General features: G+C 43.7%; 1 protein-coding gene across 6 annotated transcripts in view; it reads right to left on the bottom strand.

The window, feature by feature from the left end:
- The window catches only part of TBC1D2B (TBC1 domain family member 2B), an 87,818-nt gene that overhangs the window by 41,606 nt on the left and 25,402 nt on the right, over window positions 1-20,810 (bottom strand). For all 6 annotated transcript variants that reach the window (XM_081549591.1, XM_081549592.1, XM_081549594.1 and 3 more), the window contains exon 3: window positions 13,486-13,651. In XM_081549591.1, the coding sequence (XP_081405717.1) occupies window positions 13,486-13,651 (166 nt within the window). The remainder of the gene's footprint in view (window positions 1-13,485; window positions 13,652-20,810) is intronic.

Below are 20,810 nucleotides of genomic sequence, written 5' to 3'. Positions count from 1 at the left end.
GAAAGATGACTGGAGAGTGGGTGTACACAGCCAAGGGCAGCCTTCAGAGCAGTGTTTCTCAAACTGTGGGTGGCAACCCATTATCAGGTCAGGAGACTGAATTAAAGAGCCACAAAATCAATTTTGAGGGTCATGATGAGGGTCATGTTTTAATACACTGGAAGAAAAAACAGTACTTAGCCTTACTAGATATAATAGTTAAAATTTTATGAAATGTCTGTTTGTTTTGTGTGCTTACAAACACTACGCAGTTATGTATGAATAGATATTATTTGCTGTGGATTCCCAGTCAAAAAGGTAAACAACGCTTTCTTAGAGAGAAAGCCCTACCCTGGAGGCCAAATAGAAAATATAGCACCCAAGGAACTGCAGTCCCTGGCAGGAGGGTATGGACAGTGCCACCCACACATGTGTGCAGGGCTGAGGACAGAAAAACCCCGAGGAGCAGGAACGGAGAATGTTTCTGGGCCAGGAAGGGTACTGAGCCTTTCATTCATCATTCCTTCCTCCAGCAGGCTGCAGACACCCGCCACACACAAGGGCCCCATGTGCAGAACTGGGGATGCACCCAGCCAGGACAGATGGGGTCCCTGCCCCTGGAGCTCCCAGCCCCGACCTGGGAGGTGGGCCACAGACAAGAACACAAAGAAACAGAATAACTACAAGTGGAAGTAAGGGCTGTGAACAAGAAGCACAGGGGTGAGTAGAATGAGGCTCCTAGGAAGGGTGACAGGGAGTCACCAGGAGGAGGGCGCCCTCCCAGCAAAAAGTCAGCCTGAGGCGGGGCCTGTAGGGAAGACAGCGTGTTTGCAGAACTGAAAGAAGCCAAGCAGGCCTGAGACTAGGGGGGGTGGGCGGGGGGGGGGGGGCGGTTTGGAGGCAGAAGGGGGAGATGAGCCCTCTGGCCCTCGAGGCCATATTCAGTAGTATGGCCTGTAGCCTAAGGTGAGGAGATTCTTCCTGCAAAGCATGAACTAGTGGTGAGAACTGATTGAGGTCACTGAGAGTAGGGCTCCTGCCACAGGTGGGCCCAGGCCCTGCAAAGGGTAACAGGCGCCAGCAGCTTCCCCTTCCCAGCCCCCAATTCTAAATACCATGGCAGACGTGGGCCAATCTCACCCTCCCTTGGTGGCCCTAAACAAGGCATCTAAGTTCTCTGCTTCCCATGTCAAGGAGGATGACCACACATCCCAGCCAGGGTTATATGCCACAGCCATCGCTCCTCTCACGACTACAGCAATTTTCATAAAGTGGTGTCACACAACTGTGCCCCTTCTGATATGTGGGTTCCTGGAAGTGCTGGCCAGTGGAGGTGGTGAGGACAGCTGGGACAGAGGTGCTGAGCATGACCCCCACTCCCAGGAGATGTCAGAGAGGACTGGGCGCTGATGCAACAAGGTGCAGACAGCCCGGCCAGCTCATGCGATCACTGAAATTCCCCTGGTCAGGGAGTTGGCCACCCTCCTCCACACTTGCCTCTCTGGAAGGCCAGGCTTTAAATCATCAGTGTGGGGCAGCAGTTTGGTGATTAAATTCTTTCTTGGTATAGACATAGCTCAGTTTTACAGGGAAAACCACAGATGAATACCACGTTACAGCTACTGGGCATGAATGACTTCCCCAAATTCACCAATCATCCCCCCTGCTTCAGGCCGGGCCCTCTGCTACAGACAGGATGCGCCACTAGCCACGGTCCTAGCCAGCCAAACCAGAACAGCCTCCTGAGAGCACCAGCCATTCACGGGAATAACTGTATCTACTTGGCCTGAGGGCTCATGCATGCATGCTAAGTCGCTTCAGTCGTGTCCGACTCTGCGACCCCATGAACTGCAGCCCACAAGGCTCCCCTGTCCATGGGATTCTCTAGGCAAGAATACAGGAGCGGGTTGTCATGCCCTTCTCCAGGGGAGGGCTCAAGAGGGGAGCAAAAAACAAAGGGTCAGAGCAGGACTAGTGGCAGGGCCAACGGAAGACCCATCAGAGGCAAGACTGGAAGGATAAGGACACTTTCTTAGCCAGCCCAGTTTCCACCCCCATCCTCCAGATAGGCACCCTCTCCACTGATGGATAATAAAGACCCACTTCACTTACTGGCTCAACGGAGGCAGGGAAATGACAGCAGCAGCAATACCAGCAGCACTGGATCGGGTAAGCACTCTCTACTGAGCATTTGCACTGAGTCAGACACTCAGCCAGGCAATTATTAATAACCTTAACCTTTACACCCAACCAATAGGGAAGGGTATTCACACACACACACACAAACACACACATGCCAGTTTACTAATGGAGAATATAAAGCTCAGAGAAGTTAAGAAACTGGCTCAACATCACACAGTTGATGAGTAGCAGAGCTGAGATTCCAAAACCCAGGCTGACTACAAAGAGCATGAGCTGCAGCAAGACCCCACTCCTGCCGCTCACTCGTGTGTCAGGCACGGCTGAGCGCCTGGATGGATGCCCAGTCCAGACCCACAGAACCACAGGGCCAAGCTCACCACCATCACATAACCTGCAGCACAGCTGCGGCCCGAGCACCTCCCACGCACGCCCACCTCACTCGAATTCTGCACGGCTCCAGGGCACACAGTCACACTCCCACCCCCAAGCATGCACACTCACACAGGGACCAGCCAGAATTGCACATGAGAGCCAATTTTTACCTGAAGTGATCTGGACCGTTAGTAGATTAATGAAAACATTGGTTAAAGCAGGAAACCATTTAACAATAACTTAAACACATGGACCTGTGAAGGCACACATAAGCCTGCACTGACGTGCCAGCCCCCTGACGTAGGCCAGCCAAGGCTTCTTCCTGAGTCTGGGGCTACTGACCAGGGATCCCTGGTATCTTTCTTGGATAAGTCACACCCATAAGACACCATCTAACTTTTCCAAATTTGTTTTGCTTCTTTTTAAAAAGATTAGGGACTTACAGTTGTGAAACAATCTAAGTATAGACTCTTTACAGGTTTTGAACAATTTTTTTTCTCCTATCTTTCACAACTGTGTCACCCACATCCTGGCAATTTTTTAGTGACTCACCTTTATCAAATTTCCCCCAAGCATTTAACTTACTTTTTCACAGAAAAAGCAACTCATTTTAACGTTATGGGTTTACTAAGTATTTCACTCAATTATATAATTACAATAACATGTACAACTAGTTAGCATTAACTAGTTAGGAACAAACTCAGCCGACTCTTGGTAAGTTTGCAGCTGGCTGGTGGGAGTAGGGGCACAGGGTGCCCTGCAGTGGCCCTTAATCTTCTGCAGTCATTGAGGACCACGGCTCTATAGAGAGAATTTAAAATACCAGGTAAACAGGGGAGCTGGTGGAAGCTGGTTTGGAAAGTTTCAACTGTATTGATAAACAGAATAAAAGCATAGCAGACAAGCATTCAATTATCCCTTAAGCCCTGATGACACTCTAAAATACCATTTAAATTTATATAAAATAAATGCAATTTTTAAGCCATTAATTTATAATACAGAAATTTGTTTTAATATTTCTATGGTCATTAAAACCTCTCAAAAAACAAAAAAATCTCTGTGCATCTAAAGCATTTTACTGAACATTTAAACCTTTTTTAAGCACGCTGCAAGCAAAAAAAGAAAACAAAAACCATAAACACCTAAGATCCATATGCCAATCAACAAACATCAGGGTTTCTACAGAAAGCGGCCCCCTGGACCCCCATGGAGAATGGCTTTGCCATGGGCTGTGTCTTCCCCAACAAAGGCAGCAACTAACCCTCATCTAGTACTTAGTGAGGGTCAGGTGCTGCTCAAAGTAGTTTTTATGCATTAAATTATCATTACCATCATGTTGATCTCCCAAAGTATGTGTGATTATTACCCCCATTTTACAAATGAAAGTTAAGTAATCTGCCCAAGTTATGCAGCTTTAAGTCATAGGGCTGGGAACTGAACTTGGCTGGCTGGTTCTTAATCACTGGGCTATGGTGGGAAGGCACAGCTGAGAGAAGATAACTCCTAGTGTGACCTTCAACCCTGAATGTGAACTGTCATTGTTAAAGCAAAGGTGACACGTGCTCACTTCTTAGGGGAAACACACTCCATAATAAGAAAGCCCCCAATGTTTCGGGTCTGTCTCCCCCATTCCATTATCTAATTTTGAGGGCAGATGGAACTAGTCAGGCATGAAAATCTGGCAAATCAATCATTTCCTAAATATGTTCTTACAACAAGAGGTGGAAGGAACACTGGGCTCCAATCAAGGCACCAGGGTGCCTTTCAGATCTTCCACATACTTGCTATGTGTCTTGAGCAAGTCACCTTACTGATAGGGACAGAGAAAAGGGATACAGTAGGTGATTAAATACTTAATTCCAGTAAGGGACAGTAATTAAAGAAAAAAGTATGAGAGATCCCTGTAAGTTAATGATCACTCAAGAAAACAGGTCTGCCTAGCAACAAAACCATGGAACAGAAGCGTGAGACATGCCCCCAAACAATAAGTCAATGGTGGAATGAGACCCACATCCTACCCAGTGATGTCAGTAAGCTGATGACCCCTAGACATGCTCTCTGCACACACAAAAAACAATAATTTGGGTAAGGTGACATTTCAAAGTGAAAGACCCTCATTAAACTGAGATTTGAAATCATTTTTCCATAGCACCATGACAGTCCCAGACGGGCCATCCAGAGTCAAAAACTCCCCCACCCAACATGCTGGGAGAGTTAACGACTCAAAGAATGAGGAAGAAGGTGGTCTTATTCCCCTCCCCTCTTTTTCTTTGATTATACAACTGTAGCCCACTAAGTTCCTGGGGTGGCACCCTCTTGCCTGCCCGCTTGTAAATCTCATGAGCATCCTATTCTAATAAATCACTTCTTATCTATTGCTTTGCCTCTCAATGAATTCTTTCTGTCCTGAGACATAAAGAACCAGAGCTTCTCAGAGCCCCCTAGACACTTTTCTGAGGTTTCATTATCTCTCTTAAGTGTCAACTTTTTAACATGTAAAATAAAGGGATCATGTCTTGGTGACTTTCTAACATTTTTAGGAGCACAGAACCCTTTCTGTGGTCCAACAGGTTGAAATCAGTGAAAGCAGTGCTGCTCTAATTGCCGGTGCCCAGGGAGACAGCCCCACCTTGCCCCCTCCCTCCCACCTTCCGTTCAGTGCTGGCTGGCGAGGGACTGAATCAGATGAGATGGGGCACACCGGGCAGAAGGACACACCCTGAGTGAAGGTCCTGGGTGAAGAGCAAGGTACAGAATGGCCAGAAAATAGCAATTCAAAGAGTGAGAACATGGGGAAACAGTGACCGAAGGAACAAGCCACTTCTTGGATCCATAAGAGAGGGGAGGACACAGGGTATACTGCTACCCCCAATATTGGAAAGACAGGCCAATACAGGCAGTCACAGCTTCCTGGAGCAGAGACTCAACTACGGAACCAGTGCCAGGGGAGGAAAACTCACTGTAACTGCTGACTTGCTGGAGGCTCAGTACAGACACCTCTGTGAGTTAAAAACTCTAGGGGACCCAGTCAGAGGGGAGCTCACAGTATTGTGAGACTTACTTCCAGGGCTCCCACAGTGAATACCAGAGAAAAATCCCCTCTGGTTTCTGGCAGGGAGAGCGGAAAGGAATAATTTTTAAATATTCCAGAGCGCTCTGCTCTTAACAAGGCCTGTCTTCCAGGAAAACTATTAACCAGAGCCTAACCTGGGTATTATTGGAGCCCAAATGACCTGTGGGAAGGGAAATACCCAACTCCAGCCCATTCTAGCCATCCTGCCCCACCTAAGGGGGAATAAAAATACTGAGAAACACTTGTGAAGTTCACACTGCAGAGGCACAGGCTCACTAAGAGCCTGAGTCCTAATCACAGGACTACACAACACTTCCTCACCTCCCACACCTCATCACCATATTACTAAAAGCCTATTTACAGCAGTTCCTTCAACCCAGAACACTATGTTCAGCTACAAGGCAAAATTACAAAGCATACCAACAGGCAAAAAAACTCCACAGTTTGAAGGGATAAACAAGCATCAGAACCAGACATAGCTGGGATGTTGGGAGTATCAGACTGGGGATTTACAACTATGATTAATTTGCTCAGGGCTCTGATGGATAAGACAGCATGCAAAAACAGACAGCCAGGACCTCCCCAATGGTCCAGTGATCAAGAATCTGACTTGCAACACAGGGACACCAGTGTGATCCTTGATCTGGGAAGATTCCCATATGCCACAGGGCAACTAAGCCCATGCACCACAACTACTGAGCCTGGAAGCCACAAGTACTATACTATGCCCAAGTGCAAGAACTCCTGAAGCCTGCACACCCTACAGCCTATGCTCTGCAACAAGAGAAGCCACTGAAATGAGAAGCCCGAGGACCACAACAAACAGCACCCACTCACCACAACTAGATAAAGCCCACACACAGCAACAAAGACCCACCACAGCCAAAACTCAAAATAAACAAAAAAGAACAGATCGTGTAAGCGAAGATGGAAATTCTAAAAAAAGAACAAAAAATAAATTCTAGAGGTAAAAGCACTGCAAAAAAACGAAGAATGTCTTTGATGGGCTTATGAATAAACCGGACACAGTTAAGGAAAGAAACTGAGATATCCCGATAGACTCCCCCAAACTAAAAGGCAAAGAGAACAAAGACTGGAAAAAAAAAAAGAAAAAGGAAGAGAGCATCTGAGGATCATGCTGCTGCTGCTGCTGCTGCTAAGTCGCTTCAGTCACGCCTGACTCTGTGCGACCCCATAGATGGCAGCCTACCAGGCTCCTCCGTCCATGGGATTTTCCAGGCAAGAGTACTGGAGTGGGGTGCCATTGCCTTCTCCCTGAGGACCATGGGACAACCACAAAGGGTATAACATACACATAATGGGAATACCAGAAGTAGAAGAAAGAGAAGGGAAAAGAAGAAATACTTGGCGTGATAAATGCCAAAAAGCCCATATCATGGCATACCATTTTCAAATTACAGAAAATCAAAGATAAAAAATTCTGAAAGAAGCCAGAGGAAAATAACTACCTTACCTATAGAGAAACAAAGACAACTACATGTGACCTCTCCTCAGAAACTCTGCAAATAAAAATAGATTGAAATATTTAAAGCGTTGAGAGAAAAAATTTATCCCACCAACGGAGAACTCGGTAAAGTGTGAAACTATCCTTCAAAAGTGAAGGAGAATTTTTTAAAAAAGTAAAGACTTTCTCAGGCAAAAAAAAAAAAAAAAAAGAAAAAAATCTTTGAGGGAATCTGTTGCTAGTAGATTTGCCTTGCAAGAAATACTAAGTTCTTTAGAAAGAAGAAAAATAATATAGGTGAGAAACTCAGATTCAACATAAAGGAAGAGTACTGAGGAAGGAATAAATAAAAGTAAAATAAAAACATTTTCCTTAGCCTAATTGATCTAACAGATAACAGTCTATTCAAAATAATAATACCAGGAATGTATACTTATGTATACCTATTATGTATATGTTCAGTTCAGTTGTTCAGTCGGGTCCGACTCCTTGTGACCCCACTGACTGCAGCACGCCAGGCTTTTCTGTCCATCACCACCTCCCAGAGCTTCCTCAAACTCATGTCCACCAAGTTGGTGATGCCATCCAACCATCTCATCCTCTGTCGTCCCCTTTTCCTCCCGCCTTCAATCTTTCCCAGCATCAGGGTCTTTCCCAATGAGTCAGTTCTTCGCATCAGGTGGCCAAAAGTATTTCAGTTTCAGCTTCAGCATCAGTCCTTCCAATGAACATTCAGGACTAACTTCCTTTAGAATGGACTGGTTGGATCTCCTTGCAGTCCAAGGGACTCTTAAGAGTCTTCTCCAACACCACAATTCAAAAGCATCAATTCTTTGGTACTCAGCTTTCTTTATAGTCCAACTCTCACATCTCTACATGACTACTGGAAAAACCATAGCTTTAACTAGATGGACCTTTGTTGGCAAAGTAATGTCTCTGCTTTTTAATATGCTGTCTAGGTTGGTCATAGCTTTTCTTCCAAGGAGCAAGCGTCTTTTAATTTCATGGCTGAAGTCACCATCTGCAGTGATTTTGGAGCCCAAGAAAATCAAGTCTCTCATTGTTTCCATTGTTTCCCCATCTATTTGCCATGTATATGTTATGCTGATATATGTTTTATATATGTATAAACTTATATTATGCATATATTGTGGATGCTTATGTATATATATTTTGTATATATGTGCTATTTATGCTTTATATATAAGTGAAATGAATAACAGCAATGATAAAAGGAACTAGAGTAGATAATTAGGATTATTTTGTTGTTATAACATGCTCACACAACCTGTAAAGTGGAATAGTGTTATTTCAAAGTGGACTTGGATTCCTTGTAAACATATATTGGAAACCCTAGGGCAACCACTAAAAAGGTTACAAAAAAAAGAAGTATAACTGACTGCCAAGAAAGGAAATGGAATCATAAAAAATGCTCAATTAAACCACAAAAGGCAGTAAGAAAGTGGAAGACAAAAATAGCAACAAATAACAAGGACAACAAATGCTAACAGAAAACACAGTAACGAATGCAGTATACATTAATCTAACTAAATCAATAATCACCTTGAATGTCAATAGTGTAAATGTATCAATTAAAAGACACAAATTGTCAGAACTGATCAAAAATCATCTCACAACTATGTTATCTGCAAGAAATCCACTTTAAAATAAAGACACAAATAGATTAAAGTAAAGAGAGGAAAATATATTGTGCTAACATTAATCAAAAGAAAGAGGGAGAGCTATATTAAATTCAGAGAGAGTGGACTTCAAAGTAAGGGAAGTTATCAGGGATAAAGAAGGCCAGGACATGATGATAAAGGGGTCAATTATTCAAGAAGACATAACAATTCTTAATGTGTATGCACCTAACAACAGGGCATTTAAAGTATGTGAGGCAAAAACTGATAGCCCTGAAAGGAGAAATAGATGAATCCACCATCACAGACGGAGTCTTCAGTACCCCTCTATCTGACACACACAAATCCAGCAGGCAAAAAATCAGTAGGGACACAGGCGAACTCAACACCACCATTAATCAACTTGATATAAACGACATCTACAAATTACTTCATCCAGCAAGAGCAGAAAATACGTTTTCCTCATATGGAACATTCATCAAGACAGATTACATTCTGGGCTATAAAATACACATTAACAAATTTAAAGAACAGAAATCATACAATGTCTGCTTTTAGACCACAGTAGAATTAAACCAGAAATCAGTAACAGAATGGTATTAACAAGAAAATCTTCAAGTATGTAGAGATTAAACAACACATGTCCAATTGACATGTGAGTCAAAGAAGACATCTCAAAACAAGTTTTAAAATATTTTTAACTAAATGAACACGTAAATTATCAAAATCTGCAGGATGCAGCAAAACTAGTGCTTAGAGGGAAATTTATAGCATTGGATGTACATAATAGAAAAGATGAAAGATCTAAAATCAATAATCTAAGTTTCTACCTTAGGACACTAGAAAAAGAAAAACAAATTAAATTCAAAGTAAGCAGAAGAAAATAAATATAAGAATTAGAGCAGAAATCAATAAAATTGAAAACAGGAAATCAATACATTGGATAAAATGAAAACAAAGCTGGTTCTTTGAAGAGATCAACCGGTGTGATAAGTCTCTAGCTGGGCTAACTAAGGAAAAAAGAAACGATGCTAATTACTAATATCAGAGATTAAAGAGGGAAAATAACCACGGATTCTTTGGAAATTAGAAGAATAATCAAGAAATATAATAAACAACTCAATTGCCATAAATTTGATAACTTAGATGAAATGGACCAATTCCTTGAGAGGCACAATCCACCAAGACTCACACAAGAAGAAATAAATGATCTGAATAGGATATACATGCTTTTTAAATGGAATCAATAATCTTCCAAAACAGAAAGCACAGGTGCAGATGTGTTCACTGGTGAATTCTACTAAACATTTAAGAAAGAAATTATATTAATTATCCACAGTCTCTTTTAGAGGATAGAAGCATAAAGAATACTTCCTAACTCATTCTAGGAGGCCAGTATTCCCCTACTGCCAAACCAAAGATGGTATAAGAAAAGAAACTACAGACCAATGTCTCTCATGAACACAGATATAAAAATCCTCAACAAAATATTAGCAAATCATATTCAACAATGTATAAAAAGAACTATACTTCACAACGAACTAAGATTTATCCCAGGTAAGCAAGACTCATTCAACATTCAAAATCAATTAACATAATTCATCATATCACAGACTAGAAAAGGAAAACCACATAATCATATCAATTCATGCAGAAAGTGCGTCTGATAAAATCCAACACCCATTCACGATAAAAACTCTCAATAAACTAGGAATAGAGGGAATTTTCTCAACTTGATAAAGACTAGCTACAAAAAAATCCTAAAACTAACATCCTATTTAATGGCAAGAAACCTGAAGCATTTTCACTAAGACCAAGCTAAGGCTGAGTGAGTGTGTGCCAAGTTGTGTCCGACTCTTTGCAACCCCATGGACTGTAACCCACCAGGCTCCTCTGTCCATGGGATTCTCCATGCAGGATTACTGGAGTGGGTTGCCATTTCCTCCTCCAGGGGAATTTCCCAACCTGGGTATTGAATCCAGGTCTCCTGTGTTACTTGCATTGCAGGCAGATTCTTTACCACTTGAGCCACTGGGGAAGCCCCCACTAAGACCATGTACCAGGCAAAGATGCCTCCTCCCACCACTCCTTTTCAGCTCTGTAATGGAAATCTTGCTAATGCAATAAGGCAAAGACAAGAAAGTAAAAGTATTGGTAAGGAAAACATAAAACTGTTCATAGATGACACAACCATCTACGTAGAAAACCTGAAGAGATTAACCAAAAAATTCTTGGGACGGGACTAGTAAGTGCTTATAGCAAGGTGGCACAATATGAGATTAACATACAAAATTCAAGTGTTTTCCTACATACCAACAATGAACAAGTGGAATTTGAAATTAGTAATATATTATCATAATAGCACCAAGAAAGCAAAATACTTAGGTATATAAATCTAACAAAATGTACATATAAGATCTATATGTAAGGAAAACCACAAAACTCTGACGAATGAAATCAAAGAAGAACAAAATAAATGGAGAAATATTCCACACTCATGGTGAGAAAGCCTCAGTATTGTCAGTTCTTCCCAATTTTATCTATAGATTCAATGTGTGCATGCATGCTAAGTCACTTCAGTCGTTTCTGACTCTTTGCGTCCCTATGGGTCATAGCCCACCAGTCTCCTCTGTCCTTGGATTCTCCAGGCAAGAACACTGGAGTGGGTCGCAGTGCCCTCTTACAGGGGATCTTCTCACCCAAGGTATTGAACCCGCACTTCTTACATCTCCTGCATTGGCAGGTGGGTTCTTTACCACTAGCACCACCTGGGAAGCAATGGAATCCCAATCAAAATCCTGGCAAGTTATTCTGTGATTATCAACAAGATGATTCTAACGTTTATATGGAGAGGGAAAAGACTTAGACTATCCAACACAATAACTGAAGGAGAATAAAGCTGGAAGACTGACACCATTCTACTTTGAGACCTACCAATGGCACCCCACTCCAGTACTCTTGCCTGGAAAATCCCATGGATGGAGGAGCCTGGTAGGCTACAGTCCATGGGGTCGCTGAGAGTCGGACACGACTGAGCGACTTCACTTTCATTTTTCCCTTTCATGCACTGGAGAAGGAAATGGCAACCCACTCCAGTATTCTTGCCTGGAGAATCCCAGGGATGGCGGAGCCTGGTGGGCTGCCGTCTATGGGGTCGCACAGAGTCGGACATGACTGAAGCGACTTAGCAGCAGCAGCAGCAGCATAAAGCTATGGTAATCAAGACAGTGTGGTACTGGCAAAAAAACAAATACATTAATAGAACATAACAGAGAATCCAGAAATAGAACTGCATAAATACAATCAACTGATCACTGGCAAAGAAGCAAAGACAATACAATGGAGCAAAGATTACCTCTTCAACAAATAGTGCTGGAGCAACTAGACACTCACATGAAAAATAAAGAACCAGACACAGAGACCATATATGCTTCACAAAAATTGACTCAAAATGGATCACAGATGCAAATGTCAAACTCAAAACTATAGAACTACAAGTTAACATCAACATAGAAGGAAACCTACACAGCCTTGGGTATGGTGAAGCCTTTTTAGATACAAGAACAAAGACATGATCTCGAAAGAATAACTGATAAGCTAGACTTGATTAAAATTAAAAACTTCTGCTCTGTGAAAGACAATATTGAGAGAATTATATGATAGCCACAGACTGGGAAAATATATTTACAAAAGACAAATCTGATAAAGGACTGCTATTCAAAATACAGAGCCCTTAAAATGCAACAATAAGAAAACAAACAACCCAATCTTAAAAATGGCCAAAGACCTTAACAGACACTCCACCAAAGAAGATAAACAAGTGGCAAATACGCATATGAAAAACGGTCCGCCTCATATGTCATCAAGGAAATGAAAATTAAAACACCACTAAACAACTACTGAAACAGCCAAAACCTGGAACACTGATGACATGAAACACTGGCAAGGATGTGGAGCAACAGGAACTCTCATTTATTGTTGGTAGAAATGAAGGCAAAGTGGTACGTTTCAGAAGACCACCTGGCAGTTTCTGACAAGACTCAACATACTCTTACCATATGACCCAACATGTTCCTTGATATTTACTCAAAGAAGTTGAAAAATTATGTCTTCATAAAACCTGCACACAAATGTTTATAGCAACTGTATTCATAGTAACCCAAAAGTGGAAAGAATCCAAATGCCCATTAACTGAAGGACGGATAAACAAAATGTGGTATACCCACTAAATGAAATATTAATGAAGTACTGATACATGCTACAACTTGGATGAAAACCTTAAAAACATTACGCTCAGTGAACAAAGCAAGAGAAGGTACTGTAGGATGTCACTCCTATGAAATATGCAGAATCGGTAAATCCACTGAGACAAAAAAGTAGTGGCTACCAAGGGCAGGATAGGAAGAAGGTGTTTGGGGGAAACAGGAAGGGATTGCTAATGGGTCCTGGGGTTTCTTTTTGGGGTGGTGAAAATTATTCTGAAACTGACTGTGGTGATGCTCATTCAGCTCTGCAGCCTGGGAGCCTTGTGACCTTAGACAAGGACTCCTCCTGAGCCAATTGTTGTCTCCGTAAAATGTCAACCATATGACCATATGTCAATCACTGAGCATGGTAAGACTCAAACAATTAAACCCTGAGTGTGAAAGCATCAGGTGTGTAACAGGAGTCCCAAACAAGCTAAAAGTATACGAAAGTACCTTGTGACCAATACCTTCACAAATGCCAGGTGATTTTATAATTTCACATATAAAATTATACATTATCAGAAATAATCCATTTTCAGTTTCACATAATGCTTTCCAAAGACTCACCTGAGCTCCGTGCCCCACTGTTTAAAAGAGAAGTTAATAGAATTTGGAGGGCCTGGGGCGGGCTGATTTGCAGCTTGCTCTCCTACCAGCTCTCCAGGGGCAGCTTCCACAGCTAGGACATTTCTCGCTTTTTCTGCAGAAGCATTTGAGTGCAGGTTAATTAAATCTGAAAGAAAGGCAAACAAGTGTCAGTTATTCAAAGATTCCACAGGGAACTTGATATCCTACATAATACACTATCTTGATAAACTAAAATTTTACATAATATATATTACAGCATTTTTAAGTGTTTATTTTTGGTTGCGCTGGGTCTTCGTTGCTGCACGCAGGCTTTCTCTAGTTGGGGTGAATGGAGGCTACTCTTCGTTGCAGTGCATGGGCTTCTCATTGCGGTGGCTTCTCTTGTTGCAGAGCACAGGCTCTAGGGCATTCGGGCTTCAGGAGAGTGGCGCACAGGCTTAGTTGCTACAAGGCTCGTGGGATCTTCCCAGACCAAGGACTGAACCTGTGCCCCCTGCACTGGCAGGTGGATTCTTATACACTGTGCCACCAGGGAAGTCCAATATTACAGTATACTTTTCATGTGTACTACATAAAAATACAGTGTGTAGATGGTTAGGGTGTTCTGTAACCATTTTCATTTAACGTTGATCCACGTTCCTCAGAGAAAGGTTGTACATGCTTCAAACCATCAAGTGTTAACAGCAACAGCACAGGGTAAATAGCTAGAGCTCATCTCTGCTGTCTTGTAGATCAGTAAACCCAGTATAAAGCTGTGATCATGGTCCACTTACCTATACCAATAAGGAACAATTTCCAGAATAAACTGTTATGTTAAAAAAAAACTGCAGACCAGATTACACTAATGCCCTTTTCTGTAAAAAAGTGAGGGGAACACTTGCTATTTGCAAATAGTGACACTGAAAAAATAAGTTTGCACACAAAGGCCAGTAGTTCAGTAAATTCACAGGCAAATGCACTGATGCTAAAGCCTGATCAAATCTGAGACTAGATCTTAAAAATGTAAGCATTTGAAATATTTGAGGTTGCAATGATATGCTGCCCAGAATTTGCTTCAAGATAACTATATTTTGTTATTTAACAAACAAATGATATCCGCCCCAAACAACATGTTATTTGCTTCCAAATAATAAAATTAAGTGGGTAAGCATATCAATGAAATAAAATGGGCCATGAAATACTAATTGTTGAAACTACCTAAGAAACATGTGGGTAATATTATGTTATTCTCTCTTTGCATATGCTTAAAATTTCCCATAATAAAAACTTACTTTTCTAAAGTTCTGATAAAATGTATCCAATAATAAATATTTTGTATTCTTCCCAACTATATAATCTCTCTGAGAATATATATGTTTGTAAATAGAATTTAACACTGCTTCATGATAATCAATTTGATCCATACTTCCCTGGAATAAAGCATCCCTACATTGGTAATATCAATCATCACTTTCAGTGGAAACAATCAGAATGGAATGCTGGACACTGATATCCAAGGAAAAATTTACTTTCTAATCAGATGAGCACACAACCTGAGTTCACTCAGGACAAGTCACTGTGAAGGTCACTGAGCCCTGATAGAGAAGGCAGAGCACAGGAAATCCTGGAGTCGGGGGTCCTTGAAAACTGACGTTCCAAACAAGAACACCTATCGATGGGCTCACACTTTGTTGGCAGGTCACTTGCTTGACCGTAGTCAGTGTGGGAAGGGCTCCAGAAACACATTGGGAAAAGTATGCTGGGTGTGACACGAAGTGACTGCTGTGTATCCATCAGGGGAACTGGTCCCTGGCCAGGAGAGTCAACACCTGGCTCATGGTAGGGTTCTGAGTAGGAAAAGCAAGAATTTGTGTTGGGAGACAGAAGAACTATGGGCTTGGCTACAGAATACAATATTAAGTCAAGAAGGCCAGAAATTACAAACCACCTGATTCCTGATTCAAATGACGACTGTGTATGAAGCACTAGGTGCTCAGGGTACAACAAACAATCAGACAGAGTTCTTGCCCTAAAGGAGAACACATCTAGGAGAAAGACATAAAATGATAAAATATTAAGCTCCAAGTCACCACCGAATGCATCAAGTCCCTGGTATCCAGACCTTCCTCTGAGTCTTAGGGTCCAGGAGACGCCTTGGGGATTTTCCACGGGACAGAAGGAAGGGGTCCTGCCCTCAGCTTCAACCACAGTGGTTCCTCTTTTCACTCTTATATCCTGGAGTTCCCCTTGAGATTTCATTTGGGGGAAAAAAAGAGTTCCAAAATACAAACAAAAAAAGCCAAGTTCAAACACCACTAACGCGGTCCAGTCTCCTCCACCTACTTCATCTGTCAGGACACGGAAGACCAGAGTCTCTGCAGCAACAACAACTGCATGGCAGTGCAGTGACTGTACCGGGTAGAGGTGGGCACCCAACATCTGTGAGCAGTGTCAGTGGGCACATGGGCACACTTCTTTAGACAAAGGTAAAGTCAACACCCAGGCTTTCCAGAGGCTGGTCTCTCACAGACCCCTCGCAGGCGAAGCATCACAGCTCTAAGCCAAGCCAGGAAGTAAGCACAATGCACTGCACCTGCTTCTGTCTCAAGCAGAGTCCAGCCCCTTCTTCCTGTGTGTTCGGCAGCAAGGTGACGCACGGCCCCTCTGCGGGTGAGAGTCAAGGGCGCTAGCACAGCCCAGCACCCATGACCAGGACGCCCAGCCCTAGCAGCAGCCCTGGGCTCACACTGGAAATGCTTCCTGAGGAACTCGGGCCCTGAGGGTGGGGTGCAGAAACAGGACTGGAGCCAGGGAGGATGTTGGCAAAACAGACCATTTCTAAAAGTCATTATCTGATGTGAAAAAGAAGCCATTTCCCAGTTTTAGCTATTATTGTTTTGTCTGGCTTTGCGTTTTTAAAAGACCACGTGGAGGTTTCCTTAATTAAAAGTGGAGCTGCTGGCTTCTCTTCAATACATGTACCAACATTAGCATTCAGGGGACCGCTTCAAGGAGGACACAAACTAGGACAGGACAGTATTTCCTTGAAGCCTCAAGAGGATGGACTGGGTTCACAAACGTGCTTTACCATGCAGCTGCAGTGGGGGAAGAGTCTGTGCTTGAAGAGTTTTGGTGTCTAGATCTTTGTTATTTTTGAAAATTTTCAAATGCCTAAATGATACTTCTGAGCGAGTTTTGGACTACAAATTTTACATTCCTGGGTTCTGATTCCAGCAGAGCCTCTATTGTCCCAGAGTGGCCATTCCCAGATCTCCAGGAGTCTTTCCCACTGGATGCAGTCTAACACCAGGGGTCACAAGGGCCCCACACAGGGGAGGCTCCTGCTCACATCTGGTCACCTCCGTGAGTCTTCCCCTCCTCTCCTGCTCCCAGCCCCCCGTCGGCAACCTCGAAGAGGGCAGAACAGAGCGCCAAGGCGCAGCATCATCCAAGAAATGGGGAAAGAGCACTGGGGAAAGGCCATTCCCATGTGTGTCAAAGTTACTGCAAAAGAGAGCCTGTGGGTCCCCACTGGGAGCTGGAGGAGGCCACTCAGAGTGGGGTTAACCTGAAAAAGCTTTTTTTCCCCTTTATCAAAGTGAGTTTAACCCAGCTTGTGAAGAAGTGGTCAGAAGCAGCATAGTTACCTTCCAAGTGAGGGTGCAGTGTACGTCTACCCCAAAAGGAAGTAGAGGCAGCAAGCTACCAGGTCTCAGAGGCCCCGGGGTGGACCAGCCCACATGTCTGGTTAATGACTTGTCCATCCGCTCTCTTCCAAGCTTCACCAAGGATGTAAATCTTGTGAGAATCAGACCCCTGTCTGATATGCTGACGGCCACATACCCCACAGCAGACACAGAGAGGGGACTTGATAAACACTGGTAAACGGCTGAAGGAAGGAATGAAGGACGAAGGCCGTGGTGCGGAGGGAGGGCCTGCTGCGGGCTGAGGACATTGGGCAGGAGGCAGCAGGCCCTGCCGTTCTCTAAGAAACTATGCTCACCATCCCTCCTGACTCCCCTCTCCTGCCACCTCGCCCCTGAGAGACCCCCTGAATGAGGGATGGGGGAGCACACCCGACTCCAGGGCTTCTCTCTCTCGCCTTCTCATGCCTCCATGCACTCCTGCGTCATGCTCAGTGCCCCCATCCGCCCCCCACATTCACTGCACCCCATCCCACCCAAAGCTGGGCTCAGCCTGTCTTCACGGGCACCACAGTCCAGCCCACCGTGGACAGTCTCTTGCAGATCTTCTTCACGAGGCTCCCACGGGCTCCCCCAGAGATACAGCTGGAATCTAACCCTGCTCATCATCTCCCTCCCTGTCACAGCCTGACGTCAGGAATCATAGAAATTTCAATCCAGAAGGAACCTCAGGGAGCATCTTGTTCCCACGCGGGGAAACGGTGTGTCCCCAAGGTTCCACACGCTTTCTGCACTAGATCAGGCTGTCTCTCAGCCTCGAGGTTAATAATCACCATGACTTACATGTCACAACAACACATGGCGTTCTGTAGAATTTTACAAACAGGATTACAGAAAAGCACAGCTTCTTTGATGACTCCAGGGAACTGGGACATTAAATGATTTGGTGGAATTCCTGTGGCTTTGCCAATGTGGAGTCTGCATCCCACCCTACGGTTCCCTCCCTCCAGTCTCAGCACATGCACAGAGTGCCCAGCACACGCTGGGGGACTGGACCCAGCGGCCACTTCCCTTCCCCTCCCCCTGCTCCCACACAAGCCGCCAGCACCACAGCAGTTACTCTCGCAGCTGTTTCAGAGGAGGAAATGTGCGGTCATCCCTCAAACCGTCTTCACCGTACCATTTTCTGCAAGAAATACCCCTAAACTCAAACAGGCACTTGGGCACTGAAGCCTCTTGTGATCATAAGGGCTTCTGTACTCCGGAACACTCAAGAAGTCTTAAAATACAAAGTCCTGTTTTCCCTCGCTTGTTCGCCTATTCGTTTAGATGGGAAATGGAGTATACAGAACGTGCAGCACATATATCTTGTAATTGGGTTCTGGCTACCTCTTTCCCAACAGCTCTGAAGGTCAGCAGATTCTTGATTTTATCTTTGCAAATTATTCCTTTGTGTTGAAACTATGTCTTTATCTATCCAAACATGGAAGACATACAGAGAAGCGTCTGAGGCGTGGCATACTTTCAGAGGCCAGGCTGCAGATGAAAGGCGGACAGATCAGATAAAACGGTGACAAAGTCATCCCATTTTCTAATATCTGTCTGATTAACATACGGCTGCAAATTCCAATCACACAGATGAACAGACTCTTTCTCTGAAAACATGAACCCTAGAAAACAAATTTAATGTGGGCAATTATGTGACAGTGCCAACTGCCTATCCAAACTCCATTCCAGCTCTTCCTCATAGACCCTGGTTTTGATGGTGCCACATGCTCAGCTAAAACACTTGCCTCCTCAAACTCCATTCCAGCTAGGGCTGGCCCTGTGACAGTTCTAGCTAATGAGGCATAAAGCGATAGAGTTTCTAGGAAAGCTTTCTCCTATTTGATATGGGTGTCACTTCCAAAGGAGGACAGAATGGGTCCCTCAGTGGCACTGGGTGGGGGAGCTTTGCCAACTAGGAACTGCCATCGTGAGACACAAATCTCTACTTGTAAGTCCCTACTAGGTTTTCCATTAATTGCAGCTGAATGGAACCCTAAGGGATTCAAAATGATAATATATATTTACATATTGTTGTTGTTGGTTTGTTGCTCAGTCGTGTCTGACTCTTTGTGATCCCATGGACCGTAGCCCATGTGGCTCCTCTGTCCATGGGATTTCCCAGGAAAGAATACCGGAGTGGGTTGCCATTTTCTTTCTCCAGGGGTTCTTCCTGACCAAGGGATCAAACACATCTCCCACAATGCAATCAGATTCTTCACTGCTGAGCCACCAGGGAAGCCCATATGTATGTATACGTGTGTGTATGTCGCTCAGTCATGTCTGACTCTTTGTGACCCTATTAACTGCAGCACGCCAGCCTTCCCTGTCCTTCACTATCTCCTGGAGCTTGCTCAAATTCATGTCCATTTAGTCAATAATGCCATCCAAGCATCTCATCCTCTGTCGACCTCTTCTCCTCCTACCCTCAATCTTTCCCAGCATCAGGGTCTTTTCCAATGAGTCGGCACTTCACATCAAGTGGCCAAAGTTTTGGAGCTTCAGCTCCAAACTTCAGCATCAGTCCTTCCAATGAATATTCAGGGCTGACTTCCTTTAGGATTGATTAGTTTGATCTCCTTGCTGTCCAAGGAACTCTCAAGAGTCTTCTCCAGTAGCACAGTTCAAAAGCATCAATTCTTTGCTGCTCAGCCTCCTTTGACTTCCCTGGTGGCTCAGACGGTAAAGCGTCTGCCTACAATGTGGGAGACCTGGGTTCAATCCCTGGGTCGGGAAGATCCTCTGGAGAAGGAAATGGCAACCCACTCCAGCATTCTTGCCTGGAAAATCCCATGGATGGAGGAGCCTGGTAGGCTACAATCCATGGGGTTGCAAAAAGTCGGACACAACTGAGTGACTAAACTTTCTTTAAACCTTCAGCCTCCTTTATGGTCCAACTTCCACATCTGTACATAACTACTGGGAAAACCATAGCTTTGACTAGATGGACCTTTGTAGGCAAAGTAATGTCTCTGCTTTTTAATACACTGTCTAGGTTTGTCATAGCTTTTCTCCAAAGAGCAAGTGTCTTCTAATTTCGTGGCTGTAGTCACTGTCCAGTGATTTTGGAGCCCAAGAAAAAAAAGTTTCCATTGTTTCCCCATCTATTTGCCATGAAGTGATGGGACAGGATGCCATGATCTTAGTTTTCTGAATGTTGAATTTTAAACCTGCTTTTTCACTCTCTTCTTTCACCTTCATCAAGAGGCTCTTTAGTTCCTCTTTGCTTTCTGCCACTGGGGTGGTGTTATCTGCATATCTGAAGTTTTTGATATTTCTCCCAGCAATCTTGATTCTAGCTTGTGATTAATCCAGCCCAGCATTTCGCATGATGTGTTCTGCATAAAAGTTAAATAAGTAGGATGACAATATATAGTCTTGACGTACTCCTTTCCCAATTTTGAACCAATCTGTTGTTCCATGTCCAGTTCTAACTGTTGCTTCTTGACCTGCATACAGGTTTCTCAGGAGGCAGGTTAGGTGGTCTGATATTCCCATCTCTATAAGAATTTTCCACAATTTGTTGTGATCCATACAGTCAAAGGCTTTAGTGTAGTCAATGAAGCAGAAGTAGATGTTTTTTCTGGAATTCTCTTGCTTTTTCTATGATCTACCAGATGTTGGCAATTTGATCTC

This window comes from Giraffa tippelskirchi, chromosome 12 (assembly GCF_054371585.1).
Source record: "Giraffa tippelskirchi isolate mGirTip1 chromosome 12, T2T-mGirTip1v1.2.pri, whole genome shotgun sequence".
In the NCBI taxonomy this organism is placed as follows: Eukaryota; Metazoa; Chordata; class Mammalia; order Artiodactyla; family Giraffidae; genus Giraffa; species Giraffa tippelskirchi.
This window is presented reverse-complemented; position numbering and strand designations above follow the sequence as displayed.